The 16,936-nt window shown below is 41.4% G+C and overlaps 1 protein-coding gene across 8 annotated transcripts in view; it reads left to right on the forward strand.

The window, feature by feature from the left end:
• The window catches only part of LOC142365665 (alpha-protein kinase 2-like), an 88,545-nt gene that overhangs the window by 27,767 nt on the left and 43,842 nt on the right, over positions 1–16,936 (forward strand). For 7 of the 8 annotated variants that reach the window (XR_012766535.1, XR_012766534.1, XM_075446688.1 and 4 more), the window contains 6 exons: positions 1,771–1,898; positions 1,995–2,030; positions 4,167–4,441; positions 4,565–4,653; positions 8,404–8,621; positions 10,514–10,562. Coding sequence is in view for 6 of the 8 variants with exons in the window: in XM_075446688.1 (XP_075302803.1) it covers positions 1,771–1,898; positions 1,995–2,030; positions 4,167–4,441; positions 4,565–4,653; positions 8,404–8,621; positions 10,514–10,562 (795 nt within the window). In the remaining 2 variants the exon portion in view is untranslated. Of the gene's footprint in view, positions 1–1,770; positions 1,899–1,994; positions 2,031–4,166; positions 4,442–4,564; positions 4,654–8,403; positions 8,622–10,513; positions 10,567–16,936 lie in introns of those variants that run through there. The other variant, XM_075446691.1, reaches the window with a different exon arrangement.

The raw sequence follows: 16,936 nt of genomic DNA on the forward strand, positions 1-16,936 counted from the left end.
TTAAGGAAGAATGATCTCTCCCCTCAACTCAGCCCATTAACCTGACCCTGAGTGACTAGAGGCAGTGCATCGAGAAGGATGGAAGTAAAAGCTTCTTAAGGCCTTCAGCAGGAAGGCCAGCTTTTCTTAAAACTCCTTTTTTATGAAACAAATTATTTTGTTCCGTAGAAGTAATGACGTTCTTATCACATAACTCTTAAAATCTGTTTATAAAGTTTCAAAAATACAAAATGAACATTACCCAAAGCAAGAAAAAGAAAAGATGTCTCCATCAGAATGCAAAATTATGTGAAAATGAGGAAGTTTTGTAGGAAGACATCTTCTAAGATGTTCTTTCAAGGGGAGAGAAAAAGTTACATGAATTGGTTAAACTTCCCATGTCATTCTGATTCTTGTTTTAACTATACTGATTTTTATTACTGTATTACAGTATCTATTGTAATATTAGTACATGTCATCTGCTAAACAATTTTGTAGTGTTTTAACAGATAAACAGTGGAGAAATACCAAATTTATCTGTTTTTACAGTCATAACAAGCAAAATACTTGATAGCATAAAATACTTGAATTTTAACTTCACAGGATAAATATATTTAAAAATGTTGGAGCGAAAGTGAAAAATATAACAGATTTAGAGTAAGAAGGATTCCTATTTACGGTTTTTACTTCAAAAATGTTCAGCAGAGTTGAGTGGAAATCTCCCTTCTATCACAGTCAGAATCTATTTGTTTTGTGTGTACCCAAGCACTGTTTCTTCTTTTCGAAATATACATCACTACAGAAATCTATAATCTGGACTGTTTGGTACCTCTTTACTTTTACTTTCAATAGGGGGCTTTTACAGGAAATTAGGCAACTAATCTTTAAATTTTTATTACCTGCCAACACATGGAAACAAACATGTATGGAAAAATACACATTGCTATTCGTATGTGTATTAAAAATATATGCTAAGTAATTTACTTTAAAAACTATTGTTGGATAAATACGTTCTCCAGTGCGCCAAAATATCATGAAACTTCATGTTGCCAACAAAACTGTACCCACCTTCACTAACTGACTTCACAAAAGCTTTAAAGCGCAGTAGCCAGGTCTCTGCAATCCCTGCGCAGGTTGTCCGCTTTGCTGATAAATGCTGCCATGGACATCCGCCGTGGGACATGTGAAAACCGTCGTGGCCTAAGAGGACTTTTCACTCAGGCACGGCACTGTTTCAGTGTGGTTTTATTGCTGCCAGAGGCAGTTTGGGTCTGCAAGTACTGTAAGTGCAGTCACATGTCATTGCACCCCCGTTAGTAACATCTGCCTTTGATCCGTTTGTGAAATGACACGCAGAGACATCAGAGGGCAAATACCGAGCTTGACGCAGAGGAACAGAGAAAGCTAAGTGAGGAGCCAGTGTTGAGGAACAACATACAACATTTTGGGCTTTTCTGTGTTCATACTTTATGTATTTGGCCATGACATTGATAGGAGTATTAGAATGCCTTTTGGTGTGTTTGAATTATTTCTGGATTTGATTGAGGTATTTTTCTCTCAGAATGTAGTAGGGTCATCTATTGTGAAACACACAGTAAGCTGAATGCCTCTAAGTAGGGTGGAATAAAATGTTTTGTCTACTTGCATCATATTTGAATCAGTCTTTGAAGTGCAGTCTTTGCAGTGAAGGATAGAAATTCCAGGGACAGGAGGAGAGATATATGGAATAATCAAGAAAGATTTTTTTTTTTTTAAAGTATTAATGTGGAAAATTAAAATATTCTGTTTCAGTGCTCAGGATGACTCTCCCGTATCTTTGGCAATAGCTAAAGCCAGTAACAAAGACCAGGGAATGTATTATTGCTGCTTGAATAATGTGTATGGAAAAGTGACTGCTGAGTTTAATCTGACTTCTGAAGGTAAATCCCAGTTTATAATTTTCATTAATAATAGTGACAATGGCAGTTTCCATTCTTTTTTCTAACTGTAAAATCTCTTTCTTTGTTTCCCTGTAGTATTGGAACATCTCTCAAGTTTTCAGAATTGTGAAGGTAAGTGCACACATTTGCTTGATCGTGTGCTCAAATCTTTGTTCCTTCTGATTTCCAAATAGAACAAGGGATGGAAAAGTATAACTAGACCGAGACATTGTGACACCTAGGCTGTGAGAAACTATGGGAATCGCCTGCAGCCATTGAATCAGTATTTGTTTTTGCTAACTGTTTATGCCTTTTTGCACTCACCTTTGCTGTACCATCAAAGATAAAATTTGTTTTAGTTCTTGGGAGTTTTCTAGGTAGAATACCCTCAGAATGGTTTGTGCAGGGTGATGGAGTAGCCGCTGTGACGAGCTACTGACTGGAACTTGACTGTGTAACTTCTCGTTAGCTTGATGAACTAGCACTTCACATACAGTAAACAGTGAAATAGCATCGCATCGCATCGTACAGACACAGACACACACAGAGTACCGAAAGCTCTGCTGGCAGAAAAACTTGCCGGTGGTGTTTGAACACATGGTCTTTGCAAGTCACCTGCTATGTAACTTTACTCCAAGAGAAAGATGGGCATGAAGATTTGGAATGCTTTCCCCATATGTTAACTTGTGTTTGATCACACTCAGCTTATGTCTTGCTGTGCTGCAGCTAAAGATAGACAGTGCATTGCAAATTGGTTTATCATTTCTAAACACACTGTACTAATGAAGTACTTCATTCGGCTAATTGATTTTTCTGTCTTTTTCCAGAAGAATAAAATTAAACATTTAGTTCCTTGTTACATAAGAAGTCCTGTCTTCATTTTAACAGCACTGTGTAACTTCTGATCAACAGGAAATTTTACGGGGAGTTAAGGAGCCTTCTAATTCTAGCTTCCTATGTGCACCGTTTCCTCTGTGCTTCAAAGAGAGAGAGTAGTGTACAGAGGCTAAACCAGAGATGACTACAAAGGGCAGCTGGAAGGACTTCATTGCTGCATAGTATACACCTTTTGTTCTCCTATTTGTCTTTTCCACTGATGTTCCTTGAAATATTGTGATTAGAGAGACTTGAAATGCAGTTAGAAATTTTTAGATTCTCTCAGTGCTTAACTGCTTCTTTTTCCTCGTACATTTTTTTCCAGTTGTATTTCAGTGATCATTTAAAAGGGTGAAATCCATGATTCTGCTTGGTTTCAGCTGTAACAAACTTAGGCACACGTTCTTATGCTACTGGCACCTTCAAAATCCACAGGTGGGGAGATAGGAGAGATGTTATTGTACCAATTTCTCCTGCATATAAAGATCACTAACATTGATATATTTGCTTTTTGATTGAAACTGACATCATCATATATAGAAATGTGGTTCTTACTCAACATCATTTATGAAATAAAAATCTTGTTAGTTTCTTCTACCTTTGCTAATGAGCCTGTTTTAAAGCTGGTGCTTGCCAGAGTGGAAGGAAATGAACACTTGAACGTGCCAGTCTGCAGCACTGGAGCTGATGTAGTGAATGTGGTTGGTACTAGGACAGGCATGTTTCCGTCATGGTATTGGATATTGGATAAGGACTGAGACCTCTTTCAGCTGGGTGTCTCTACAAACACGTTGGCAGAATCTTTCACTAAGAAGATTCCAAGCTGAAAGCTAAAACAAGCTTTGGTTGTACCAGCAGCTTCTGGCTTTTCTGAAAAGACAGACTAGCTTCAGAAGAACATGCTCTGACCGTACTGGGCACAGAACTGTGTTCTACTTTTAAATTAATATCTAAATACACTGCTGCACATGATTACTGTCTCTGTCTCCCCAAAAAAGCAGAGTTGGTGGGATCTCTGTATTCCATCAGTGCCTATGTAGTTCTCAGTCGGTTTGACTACTTCAGATTCATTTGAAGCTTCAGTTTCCACTCCCCTAATAGTTTTAAAAACAGCTTTTGTGATCTTTAGCTCTGTTTTTTGTTTGTTGCACTCTGTATTCTCTCCTTATGATCCTGAACTGCGACCTTTCTCCATGCTGGCTTTAGACGCAAGCTACATCTAGAGGAGTAGGGTCCCAACCCCACATTAACACAAGTGAGGCGATGTATTCTGTTTACACTGAGCATTTTCTTTAATACTCCATGGAGAGATGCATTCGTTCTCCTGTGTTCACCCCTTTCCATGTAACTGCAGAAGGATGTTGTGCTGAACAGAGTGGCATTGTGTTTCAGGTGTGGAAGAAATTGAATTCATGCAGCTCATGTTCAGAGAAGATTTCATCAGTGACAGTTATTTTGGTGGGAACCTGCATGGAATAATAGCTACAGAAGAGCTTCACTTTGGTGAAGGCATGCACCGGAAAGCCTTCCGAAGTAAAGTGATGCAAGGCCTCGTACCAGTGTTCAGTCCTGGCCACCCCTGTGTTCTCAAAGTGCACAATGCTATCACATATGGGACCAAGAGTAAGGATGATCTAGTTCAGAAGAACTACAGACTAGCACTGCAGGTAAGCCACCCCTGTCCTTTGTAAGCAAGAATTGTGGGGAAGAGCTGTCTTGCAAATATTCAAACGGATGATCTGTTAAATGTTTTGAGTAATAGTCTATCGGCGTATCTGTTTGTAATACAGGAATGTTATGTCCAAAATACTGCAAGGGAGTATGCAAAGATATATGCAGCTGAAGCTGAACCCTTGGAAGGCTTTGGGGAAGTGCCAGAGTGAGTATATATATATATCTCCTTATATACATATACACATATGCATATATATATATTGTCCTGTACCACAGCTGACCACTGACTGCTAGGGGTAGTTACTAACGAAGAAGAAAGAGGAATCCTGAGAACAGTGTTACAGCTGGAGTCATGACCTAAATAATACAGAGTATCAAGGTGGTGAGAGAGTTTCCAGTGCCATTAGAGAAGGATAATAAGGAGCAGAGACAGTAAATAGCAGGAAAAAGGTATGATTTTGATATAAATTTAGAGGAAATTTTTCATGTTGGTGAAGTACACCAGTAGGTGATACTGCTAGTATCATCTAATAACAGCAGTAGAGGAGAAGTCAGGCCTTCCAACTTTTCATTAAAAATGAAACCTTCAGAGAAATCACGATCATGCTGAAGCTGGTATGAAGTCACTCTTCAGGCAAGTGCTCTACGTAAAGTGAGGCATAAGCCAGAAAGCTCAACTCTGATTCTAGGTTTTCCCAAAGACTAGTTTCTTTCGTATCAGAAGCTTTCCATTTCCCAAACGTACATCAGACCAATAGCTCAGTACAGTTTCACCTCTGCCTCTGAGGCTGGGAAGCGGCACCCTGAGGGTTTGGTAATAGATCTTTTTCAAAGGATTTGCTGTTCCAGTGTCAGGCTACTGTGTAGAGTTGAATTTGCAATGGGTGGTTGAAATTGCATCTGCCTTGCTTGAAGGATAAGACCTACATGCTTGACAGCAGGCTAAATCTCCATCTCTGTTTAGATGACAGCAGATCTGCTCAGCTGCCCTGATTCCCTGAAAAAAAGGACCACTTAAAATGCAGCTTCTGGAACGATTCCTTAAAGGAACCTTTTCAGGATTAGAAATATGGAGATGGCAGTAAAATCTTTTAGGGAAAATATTTATGCAAGTCATCTTCCTTTCTGGAAATATATTGCTATTGGTAAAATTTGTGTTTGAGATTTGTCTGAGCACGGAATATGACCACTAGTTTTGACACGAGAAACAGAGCATGCACCCTATGAAAACTAGAAGTCTGGTGCAAGTAACAGGCACATGGGAGGTTCAGATCTGGTGCTTTGTTCTAAACAATTGGCTGGAAGACAGCAGCTAGGAGCAAAGAGATGATGTGCATATGTGTTTGGTTTGCTTTTTAATGTCACCGTTTTAAGGCTAGACTCCTTTCTGCTAGCTAGCCCTTGTCAGATAAGACTTGTATTTAGAAGTATATTGCTTGCAACGTTTTATAAGAGCAAGAGAGAAGTCATAGGATCATGGAATCACAGACTGGTTTGGGTTGGAAGGGACCTTACAGATCATCTGGTCCAACCCCCGGGCTGTGGGCAGGGACACCTTCCACCAGCCCAGGGTGCTCCGAGCCCTGTCCAACCTGGCCTTGGACACGGCCAGGGAGGGGAAAACTTCTCTGGGCAACCTGGGCCAGGCCATCACCACCCTCACAGGGAAGAATTTCTTCCTTCTATCTAGTCTGAATCTCCCCTCTTTCAGTCTAAAGCCATTGCCACTTGTCCTGTCACTACATGCCCTTGTAAAAAGTCCCTCTCCAGCTCTCTTGCAGGCACCTTCAGGTACTGGAAGTTTGCCCTAAGGTCTTGCCGGAGCCTTCACTTCTGCAGGCTGAACAGCCCCAGCTCTCCCAGCCTTTCTTCCCAGCAGAGGGGTTCCAGCCCTCGGATCATTGCTGTGCCTCCTTTGGCCCCACTCCAGCAGGTCCTTGTCTTCCAGAGTTGGGCTTAAAGCTACAGCCTTAGCCTGCCTGTGCACGTTTGACTGTAAGAGAAAGACAGGGAAAGGATAGAGAAAGCACTGCCCTGTAATAGCCAGCAGCCTGGCAGGTAGACGTTTATAAAAGGGCAGGGGCAGGAAAGAGAGAGATTGTGCAGTCTTGAGGTTATTTAAGATACTTACACAAGGCCTAGTACTAGCATTTCTCTTAACCAGTGACCCCTTTATTTTCCTTTTGGTGTGCAGCAATAGGAAACTATATGAAGCCTTATACACTAATAAAAGCTGTTCACTGTAATGGTACTGGTAGAGTTAAGCTGATATAATACCTTGAGTGAGTAGGTTAGAACTAGACAAGTCGCTGCAATTGCAGCGATTGTTCCTCAGAAAGAGAATAACTACTGGTATAAAGGCCATTTGTACTAGTTTAACTGCTTGTGCTATAACAATAGGGGTAAAATACCACCACAACAAATAGATTAATGGTGTCAATAAAGCTTGATTGTGGACTAGGACTGGAAGAGTTACACAGAAGTTCTCTGGATATATGTGGTTCTCTGTCCCATGACTAATTCTTTTAGACCTCCTTTCAGTGTATGTAGAGCACACATGTACAGTCACGATTCTACCATTTCCAGAATCCAGTACGAGTGTGTCTGGAAGAAACTATACCACCCTTTTGGCAGTGTTGCTCCAACAGATAAAACTGTAAGAAAGCGAGTAACTAGAAACCTGTTACGTGGTGACAGTCATTTCCCTCATTTGTTCTGAGATACTTCTAGGAGCTCTTGTGAGCTAGCTGATAAAATAAGGTTATGTTCTGTCACCAGCTCCAGCTGAATAACTTTCCAAAATTACCTTATCTTAGAGCAGTATTAAATTCCAGTCTAATATACACTGATGCCTTTTTTGCTTAGTCTGAGTTTTTAATTTTGGAGGTCTATACTGTAGTATCAGAATGCTGCCTAACAAGAATGATGAGTTTTTCCGGGGTAAGTACAAACAGAAGAATGTCTGTGGGGTAGAATACTGCTTTCCAGACAGCAGGAACTTTGGTAACCAAGGAGTTCATGTTGCCAGTGAGACAGATACTTCCTTCCAGACTATTGTCATTATCACTTCACAATTCAGTCTTTCTCTCTGGAAAGACCATGAAACCCCCCCCCAAGCAAAACTTTGTTTGATATTGAATGTGAGTTTTTGGCATGGTGTGTCTTTCGACATAAATGGACCTAGCCTGTATTCCTACAAAACTTTGTAAGTCTTTCTGGTTCAACTAGCTCAATTTCTAAATGAATAAAATGAGACAAATTTTGTGAAGTTTGCAGTTTCCTGGAAACTTCATACAGAACTAGCTGAAGTTTTTTGACCTGGATCCAAATTTTGCCAAAGCCCGAGAATCTTCAGATTCTACATTTTCACTTGGGCCAACTCGTCGTGAGAATCTGATGGTCTTTCCAGGGTCTTTCTTGTTGCCTGTTACTTTTTTGTAAAGTAATTGCTTTGTATTTTCGTTATCAAAAGTGTTTGCTAATTTTGGGTGTATCAGGTTTTAGAAGTCTAGTCTGAGAAATCCTCCACTTACGCTGGTCTTGGGCAAGGCACTTTCTGGAGCAGGTCAAATTTGCAGGTGCTTAACGCCTCAGAAAGACAGAATCATGTATCAGTCAGACTGAGCAGCTAAAGCAGTGATACTCCAAAATAAGCATGCACCCTTTATTGTGCAGAGTTTAGGTTCTGGGATGCAGTAGGACAACATTAGAAAGTATGCTTTGAAAAAAGTTTACATCTGAGTAAATAATACAAAGAAGTAAGCACATAGGGGATAATGCAATTATCTTCTAGAGCTAACTGGAAATCCGAATCTTATCGAAGTATCTCCTGGCTTGGCTTAGACTTGGTAGCTGTTCATTCACTCTCTGAGATCACTGGCCACTTCGTCTGTTTCTTACTCCTTCATTGACAGAACTCTCTGGATTTTTATTAGTTTTTATCCCTTGATTTCAGGATCATTCCTATTTTTCTTGTTCATCGCCCTGCTAATAACATCCCCTATGCGACAGTGGAGGAGGAGCTGATTGGGGAATTTGTGAAATACTCTGTCAGGGATGGCAAGGAAGTAAATTTCTTGAGAAGAGACTCGGAGGCTGGCCAGAAGTGTTGCACCTTCCAGCACTGGGTGTACGAGAAGACCAATGGGAGCTTGCTTGTCACTGACCTGCAAGGTGAGTTGTCTGAGTAGGGGCGATAAAATGGCTTTCCCATGATACAGGCTGGTGACCACTCGCAGTCAATCCCTGTAACTGCAGAACTTCTAGACACTTATTTCTGAGCAGTGTTATTCTTGTCTTTCTGTGTCCTATTGGCAGTGCTGAGTGCGCTCCTTCCATCACCTTGTAATGGGCAGAGTCTTCTCCAGATGCGGAGAGTACCCTTGGCCCCATACCTGTTTTATACAGCATCTTATGCACATCGGAATAAAAGACAGGAGAGAGAGTTAGGGTATTTTATTTTCTAGCCTCTTGTAAGTGCACTGTGTTTAATTGTGTGTGCATTACCCCAGGGAACAGAAAGACATTAATTAATTGCCTACTGTGGCAGCAGGGGCAAACATGTATTAGCCTATGCGGTATCATGACTTTTATCTAACCAGCAGAGAAAGGGAGTTTTTACCTACCTTATGTTCTTGTAAGAGGACCGTCTGGGGCAAAAAAACCCTGCATCTTGAACTCTTAACGGGAGAGCTGTTCTTCCACATGTCCCCTTAGTAAATCAGGACACTCAGTATGAGTCAAGTCTGGCTTACTGTCTCACCTCCCAGAGGTTAATGAAATGTCTTGTGAGTTAATGCCTTCGTTTGGTAGTAACATCCTAGTCCTTCACTTTTTCTTGTATTTAAATACTTACCAACAACCTCTGAACAGTGGAATGCTCCACATTCAGGTCCTGGCTAGGTTTGAAGAAACATGTTTCTTCAAAAAAGCAGAACGGTGAAGAAGTGTCCTCCATGCATTTACTAAATGCTGCCCTTATGCTCCTATGCCTGTGACTCCTCCTGACTGCTGAAATGCTGGGCCTCTACCCAGCACGGCATGCACAGATGTATTTGAAACTGAGAAAGACAGACCCTTGTTAAGGAAAACCAAAGAAAGGTGGAATCGTAGAAAACAGCCCATATTCTTTAACAAAAGAAGGCAGGAGATATTAGCAACCAGACATCTAAACAAGACCCTTGGAGTAATTTAAAGGGAGAAGAAAGAACGAAATCCTAGCCTGAGGGAAGCACAGCAGTGGAAATGGTACCTGAGCCCCTATAATGATTGCTACCACAAGGGACAATCTACCTGCTGCTGTTGAAGAGAAACATCCTTCCTTTCTGATCATCTTCTCATTTGAGTATCTAGGCTGCATTTTTCAGGCGTACCAGTTGAGATTTCTGAGGGTATTCTCCAAGGAAACTGGTCTTGAGACCATCATTCTCCTGTACAAAAAAAATTGCACACTACAGTACTGGATTTTGCCTATAAACAAGTCAACAAAGGGACAGGTTAAAAACCCCAGGTGTTTGGAAATACTGAATAAGAAAGGGATTTTGGATCTCTCGCCCAAAAAGTGAAAATAAGGTTGACTGACCTATTGCTATTTGATTAGCAAAGCAAATATGCGGTTCCTACTGATAAACGTTGTAGTCCAAGTTTACAAAGCATCAAAACCACAAAACCCACAAATAAATATACACATCTTGGGGCAGGTGCATAAGCAAAGATTTTGTATGTTTCTTAAATGCAGTCATCAAAGTGTAACCCCTAGTTCCCCCCACTGACCGTCTAGCACAGGAAGGAAGTTATGCTCTGTTTATCACCTTGCTGTCTGTAAACTACGGGTATGAGACTGGCTTCTAGAAATTGCTGGTGATACAGAGCACAAACGTCCTATTTTTAATTGGAGTACTTTAAAGTGTTTTGAAAAAATGGTGGCAAATAATTAAAGTTAAAAACATGAATCAATGAATAATATTTAATGCCTCTATATATAACTCTCTTGAGCTCTTGACTCTGAAGATTTTCTTAGAAATTGTAGTGTAACATAAGCTCTGTGTTTCCTTGATGCCTTCTAGGTGTAGGAATGAAGTTAACTGACGTTGGCATAGCAACACTGGCCAAAGGGTGAGTGAAAAATGATTTCTCAACAGTATGGTTTTGCTTTATAGCTCGGTCTCTTCACAGTGTAAATATGTTGGGAGAGGGTGCACTGGAAATTTTTTCTTACTTCAACTTTGGAGGAAAACAGTCCTCATCTGGCTCATTTTAACTTCTTTTTGTTCCTATTTGTGGGAACCTGCCTCTAAGTGAAACTCGTTTGTTTTGTTCTAAAAGGATGGGGCTACACTGTAGAGTGGGCTTTGCTTTTCCTTCATGCTTCCCTTAAAACAGGCTTGTTGAAAGGGCATTTGAAGAGTGAAATCAAGGTTTCTGGTGACGTACAAGCAAGTAAGGCACTTTACTTGGTGGTACATCAGCTGGAGGAAGGTAATGCCGAAAATGCAGGGCCAACACTGCCTCCAGCCTGGGGTACAATGAAAGACCTGGTGTTTGTGCTGTCCAGAGCTTCTGCCCGTGGAGGAAATACCTCAAACCCCAGCATGCGGTTGGAGCCAGAGCTCCAGCTGGGTTGCACTCATTGGCACCTGCCCCAGCAACTGCAAATACAAGCGCTTATACCTGCTTAGTCCTATTACTAGATCCTGCTGCCAGCAGCCAAGGTGACCCTTCTCCCCTCCTACTCTTCCACGGGAACAAAAGAGGATGTCTGTCGTGGTACTGCGGGAACTAGGGAAGGAGATGCCCTGAAAGGGGCCACAGTTTGTATTGCCCCTTTTGCAAGGAAGTTGCAGGGACTGCATGGGGGAACACAGTTGAAATCCCTCTTGCAGCCAGCAAAAGTGCCAAAGCTTTAGAATATGTATTTACGATACAAGCTTTTATAAAGACTCTTTTATCAATTTAGAACTCCCTGAGTTAGTTTTTCTTCCTGTAGCAGGCAGTGACTGTAAGCTTTTCTTGAGCTTGTGTTCTTGTCAGCTGCATGGGCGGAGGGAAGATGTCTGTTTAGCCTTGTATAGGCCACTCATCTGATAAAAAAGGAAAGGTTAAGGGATTTGATGGTATCTCTCTCCCTTCTCTCTCAAAAGCAGTAATTCAGAGCTAGAACAAAAGACCTGTCCCTAATCTTTGAAGAGGGCTGTTTCATAGTAGTTTTGCAATGGCTTCTGGTCATTTTGGAAGACTTAAGCATGTGTGTAAAGATACAGGCCTTTAATGCTCTAACTTTTTTCCACTTTTCTGAAGTTTCTGTTAATTAAAGCTTCTAGTTATACCACAAGCTGATTGATAGAAATAAGCAGTGTAGGCAGTCATTCAAATCAGCTGGCTGCTGGAAACGAAAAGGGGATGAGGGTAAATGCCTGTGACCAATGCTTTAAATGCATATTCTATTTTGAGAAAGTGCTAGAAAAAAGCAGATCCAAACACACGTATTCAGTTTTTATACTAAACTGGAGCTTGTCTATATACCCATGGTACAGGAAAAAAACCTCAAAATATCTTGTAATTTATTAAAAATTTGGGTCCAGAGTATTCTGGGAAAATCATTAATATTTGCAGGCTGGCATCTATTCAGAACTTAGATTGGTTTGCTCTTTTAGCTGTGGATCCAAAGTGAAATCAGTTGAAATGAAGTTGCATCATCATCATGTAATAAAATGAAGAAGTCATAAAAATTTTATTGAGGCAACACTGTTCTCTGGAGTTAGAAGATTTATAGGAATGCTTGAATGGATGATGTTGTCCAGCTCACTGTGGAAAATTTCTCATATAAAAACACATGTTGGACTAGGGAAGAGGAAGGTGAAGTGAGAAAATGAATGTGCAATGCAGGCTGTAGTTAAGGATCACCTCAGTCATATGTAAGGGAATATTATTTCCCTTCGTGAGCAACCTCTTAAGAACGTTGACTATCATTTTTTTGTGTCATTTAGCTAATGGTATTGTTGTAAGACAGGAGATTTTTCTTGGTACTGTATTTTTCTTTCATGCTTCTTTCCCAGAAAGGACACATCTGTGCCTTAATATCTGCAGTTTGATTTTTGATTTCATGAGCCTGGGTGGGGAAAACAAACAAGTACGCAGAATTCATCTCTGTTACTGGCTGTTGCCGCTTTTGGTAGTGTGCAGCCATGCCAGTGAGAGATTGTATCTGACATGTTGGGGAGAACCTACATAGTCCTACTTAACTGAAAAAATATAGTATGATACAGTTATGATTTTAACTGCGTTTATTAGAGAAGATACAAAGCTGATTTTTCTGGTGTAATTGCCTAAAGAAATTCCCGTCGTTTCCTCAAGCACTCTTTGCGGAGGTGATGACCCTAGTGACCACCAGCAGGTCCTCTGCCTCCAGTGCTCTTAAGCCTGGGCCAGTCACATCAAGGCAAACCAAAAATATCCTTGGGAAATGCTTCTGTGATCCCTGATGAACGGAAAAACATGCATGTTGTTCCTGGTTGGAATGTAAATTAAATACAATTCTAATTTCATTCTAAAACTAAACTTATGATCAGGGGAAAAACAATATGAAAAAAAAAAAATCCTTCTCCTCCACCCACCCCCGCCATGCTTATAGGGTAATCAAGCTTTCAAATAATTTAATGTCGTAGTACAAACTGTTATTGATGAATTTGCAAAAGCCAATATGGCAGCTGTCATGAATTATTCATGGACATTATTTATCCCCTGGTGTTTCTTGTAAACCAAGCACAACAAACAGCACATACTAAAATTTTGTACCTATATTCAGCATTGCTCATTGCTGTTAATGATTTCTTTTTTGGGTCCCGACTCACACTCCACGTTTGAACAAATGTTTCTGGATGAGTATCCATGTATGCTGTCTCTGTATCTTTCCCCTCCTTCCTGTAGAGGCTGTGCAGAGATTGATGTTTTCAGCACTTCACAGTCTCCCAAGTCATTCCGATCCTTTTACCTTGCCGTGCCCGTTGTCCCGGTGACCTGGGATCCAGAGGGGCCCGAAGCGGGGGGGCTCGCTCCCTGCCGGCGCTGGAGCAGCTGCCAGGCAGTTGCTGTCAGCAGAGGGCGAAGCCTGACTGGAGGCTGAGAAGCCGGGACAGGCTCTGGGCTGCAGCCGCTGGAGCGCACCAGAGGCAGGCAGGCAGGCAGACCTGGAAGCGAGCGATGCAGCAGGCTCTTGGGCGCACGTGAACCGAAGTACTGCAGCACAGCGACTGGCTTCTGAGTGCAAGGAGGGAGTCGGTTTAGTGCCCAGGTGTTTATCCAAGAACGGTAAACACAAAGCTGAAGGAATCAGGAACAGAGTGACCCACGGTCATGATGATTGACGGCAGTGGTGTTTGCCAGATGTTTATCTGAAAGTCAGTCTGGTTCAGGGCATTGACAAATTCAGTTTTATTCAGCATGGCAATGAGAGGCATTGGGGAGTTTAAACCTGGGGACAAATCCAACGTTACCCTTTGAGCATTAAGGAAGATTTGGTTTGGGCCAACCCCTGCCTGCTAAGTTTGGGAGACGGAGATCTGTCCGGGTTTTATTTATCAGTCATCTAGTCAGTGAATTAATAGAGTATGCTGTGCTAAATAACAGATTCATATTTTCCAAGGCTTGGAATGGTCACTGGTTTGGTGTTACTGAACACAAAATGTGTGAGCACAATACGGACTGTACGGTTTAGAAGCCATTCACTAATGGACAGCTTCCCCCAGTTACATGTACCGCAAGCTATAGCACCACAGAATGGGTTGAATTAAGTTCACAGGTCCTGCCAAACTACAGCAGAGCTATGGTCGTTAGGTCTGTCCAGTACAGATGATACAGTCTGGAAGCACACAAGGGAGGCCCTGTGGGAACACTGACTGACAAACAGCAAACAGCTGGGAGAACTCAGGTGCAAAACTTCGGTCTCACATCTGTGGATCAGGTTTTCTGTGGCCCGCTGTAAGTCTTGGGGCTGTCTGCACACTGCAGAGCCAAACTGTGCTGTTCATGCCTCTCAGCTTCCGAATGGACCAGGAGTGTTACCTAGGCCACATCTGTAGCCACAAGATCAAATGCAAAGCTATTACGTTAAGAGAAGGGAAATGAGGGTAGCTTGATTTAGGAGCAAAGCTAGTACAATAGATCACATTTTTTTTTAATATAAATGTTCTGTCTCTTGTTCACAAGATACTTGCACTCTTGCTTTTACTGCAAATATTTCTGGCATTTGTTGAATTCTACAGCAAAGTTAGCAGAGCATTACAGTATCATCTGAACAAATGCTGCTGTTTCTGCTCTTTGTTTTAATGTTTCCTCAAAGACATACAGGCAGTGACAGATACCAAACACAGATAGGAAATCCATTTAGCCAGACTTCTATTTACTTCATGAGAAAATTGGGGTTTTTTAGCCCAACTTTTTCTTTCCAAGATTATTTCCGCAAAGAAATTAGTATTACTATCAGAATTTCATAGCATGAGAAAAAGATACGAAGAAATTGTCTTTAGCTGCAACAAAATGGCTACCTAGGAAAAAAAAGAAAGCGAGAGCAAGAGAAAGCGTGCATGGTCATTTTTCAGCCAGCATTCAGTGCAGTGAAACGTCTCACCTAATTGATAGCCCTGGAGGCTTCTTATCAGTAATTTTTCTGCCAGAACACACCTCCACAAAGTGCAGGAGAAATGAAGCCTCTGAATCAGTCTTGCAGCAGAAGTGGAGCAGGCAGACGCTACCCAAAGGCCATCTGCACGGAGCCCCGTTATCTCCGCAGACATCGGCAGCTGCATCTGTGTGACACGCACTGCTGCAGCATCCAGCGGTGACACTCTGTGACAGTGGAATGTGCTGGAACAACAGCTGGTGTTGCCACTGGCACTCACTGGAAAGACCCAATGGTTAATTGAATCTTCATGATAAATTAATGAAAATATTTCTGTCGAAGTTATTGCTCTTTGCTGGCAGTGCATTGCTCTGCTTTAACTAGTTTCTGGAGTCAGGACCAATGCTTGCCATTAAGAGATTTTCTTGCTGAGGACAGCATGTTTGCCTGTGGAACTTACGTTCTGCTGCTGTGTCTGGAGCATACTTTAGCAGAGGAACTCAAGTATAAAGTCTCAAGTCTATTATTTCTCCAAAGGAGCGAGAGCAGTTCATTCTCTGGCTGAGCCCCAGAGTATAGTCCTGAAGTAACAGTGGCACTTCCCTCTTAAACTTCCTTTGGGTAAGCAAGCACATAACTTACGTGGAGAGGAAAGAAAAAATTCTTAACCCTTTGAGGTTCATCTGTCTCTATAGCAAGCTAGCTGAGTAGTTTCTCTAGAGCAGGGCAGGCTTACTGCCTCTTTAACGTAGAGGGTAACCTTGTCTGGTACGAACAGCTTCACATGACAAATAATACTAAAATACCTGTGGAGCTCTATTTCATTGAAATACATATTTAACATTCAAAAACTCTGACTTCAAAGAAGAATTTGAAAATAAAGTACTGGTATGAGAAGACAAAAAGAACTGCTAAATACTTATGATGAGAAAATTGAACTGCCAAGTAGTTTTTCGTATTGAAGTTAACCACCAGCAATAATTTAATTCCTTAAAAGATTAAGATCTGCTGTTCACCTTACAATTGTCTGTGAAGTCTTCATCATCGTGGCTGTAATAGCTTGTCTGAAATCATTCAGGATCAGTCCTCCGTGGGTGGGCAATTGTGACAGTGTTTAAAAGCAGCAGAAAATGTATAGATGACTTTTTTTGTCTGTAAGGAGGCCTGCCAAGACAGATTACCATTTTGGCATGTGCTGGAATGAGCAATAAATATTACCTTTTAGATACACTAGAGACACTGTCAGATTTACATTACCCACCAAAGAGATTTCTTTTCTCCTAGGGTGGAACTACTAGTGCTAGGAAGGCAGTCAGCCTGAGATTTCCACTGCTCTATTTCCTCTCTGTAGAGGAACACTAGAGATGCAAAATAGGACAGTTAGATGTAAATGGAGGCAAATACTGTCCCCTTTTTTTGCAAGGTATTTTATTATTTTTTCACTACTGGCACCATTCTTTCGTAGAAGAAGATTTGCAAACTATGTTGCAATAAAGATGCTTATCTGTCAGAAGGAGTTTGACCTTCTCAGAGCAACGATGTTTTGTGCAGCACTGTGCAAGGTGCCTGAGCAAAGAAGTTCTCCAGAATGCTGTACAATGAGCGTGTTGTGTTAATTTCAGTGCTAAATGTTGTTTATTTGGTTTTTTGTGCAGTCATAGTTCACATCTGAGGACGTTGTATGTCCAGTGAACCGAGGGAATAGGGTAGAACCCGCACGTATTAAGGTTACCGAAAAAGGAGAGGAGAAGCCTGGCCTTTCTTCTCCCATCTCCATCCTGGTAATATGATCAAAAATTACTCCTTTAAAAAGCAGGTGCAGGTTTTAAGAAAATCTAATGCAGCTTAGAAAGCAAGCACCAGAAGGAATGTC

Source organism: Opisthocomus hoazin, chromosome W, assembly GCF_030867145.1.
Source record: "Opisthocomus hoazin isolate bOpiHoa1 chromosome W, bOpiHoa1.hap1, whole genome shotgun sequence".
In the NCBI taxonomy this organism is placed as follows: domain Eukaryota; kingdom Metazoa; phylum Chordata; class Aves; order Opisthocomiformes; family Opisthocomidae; genus Opisthocomus; species Opisthocomus hoazin.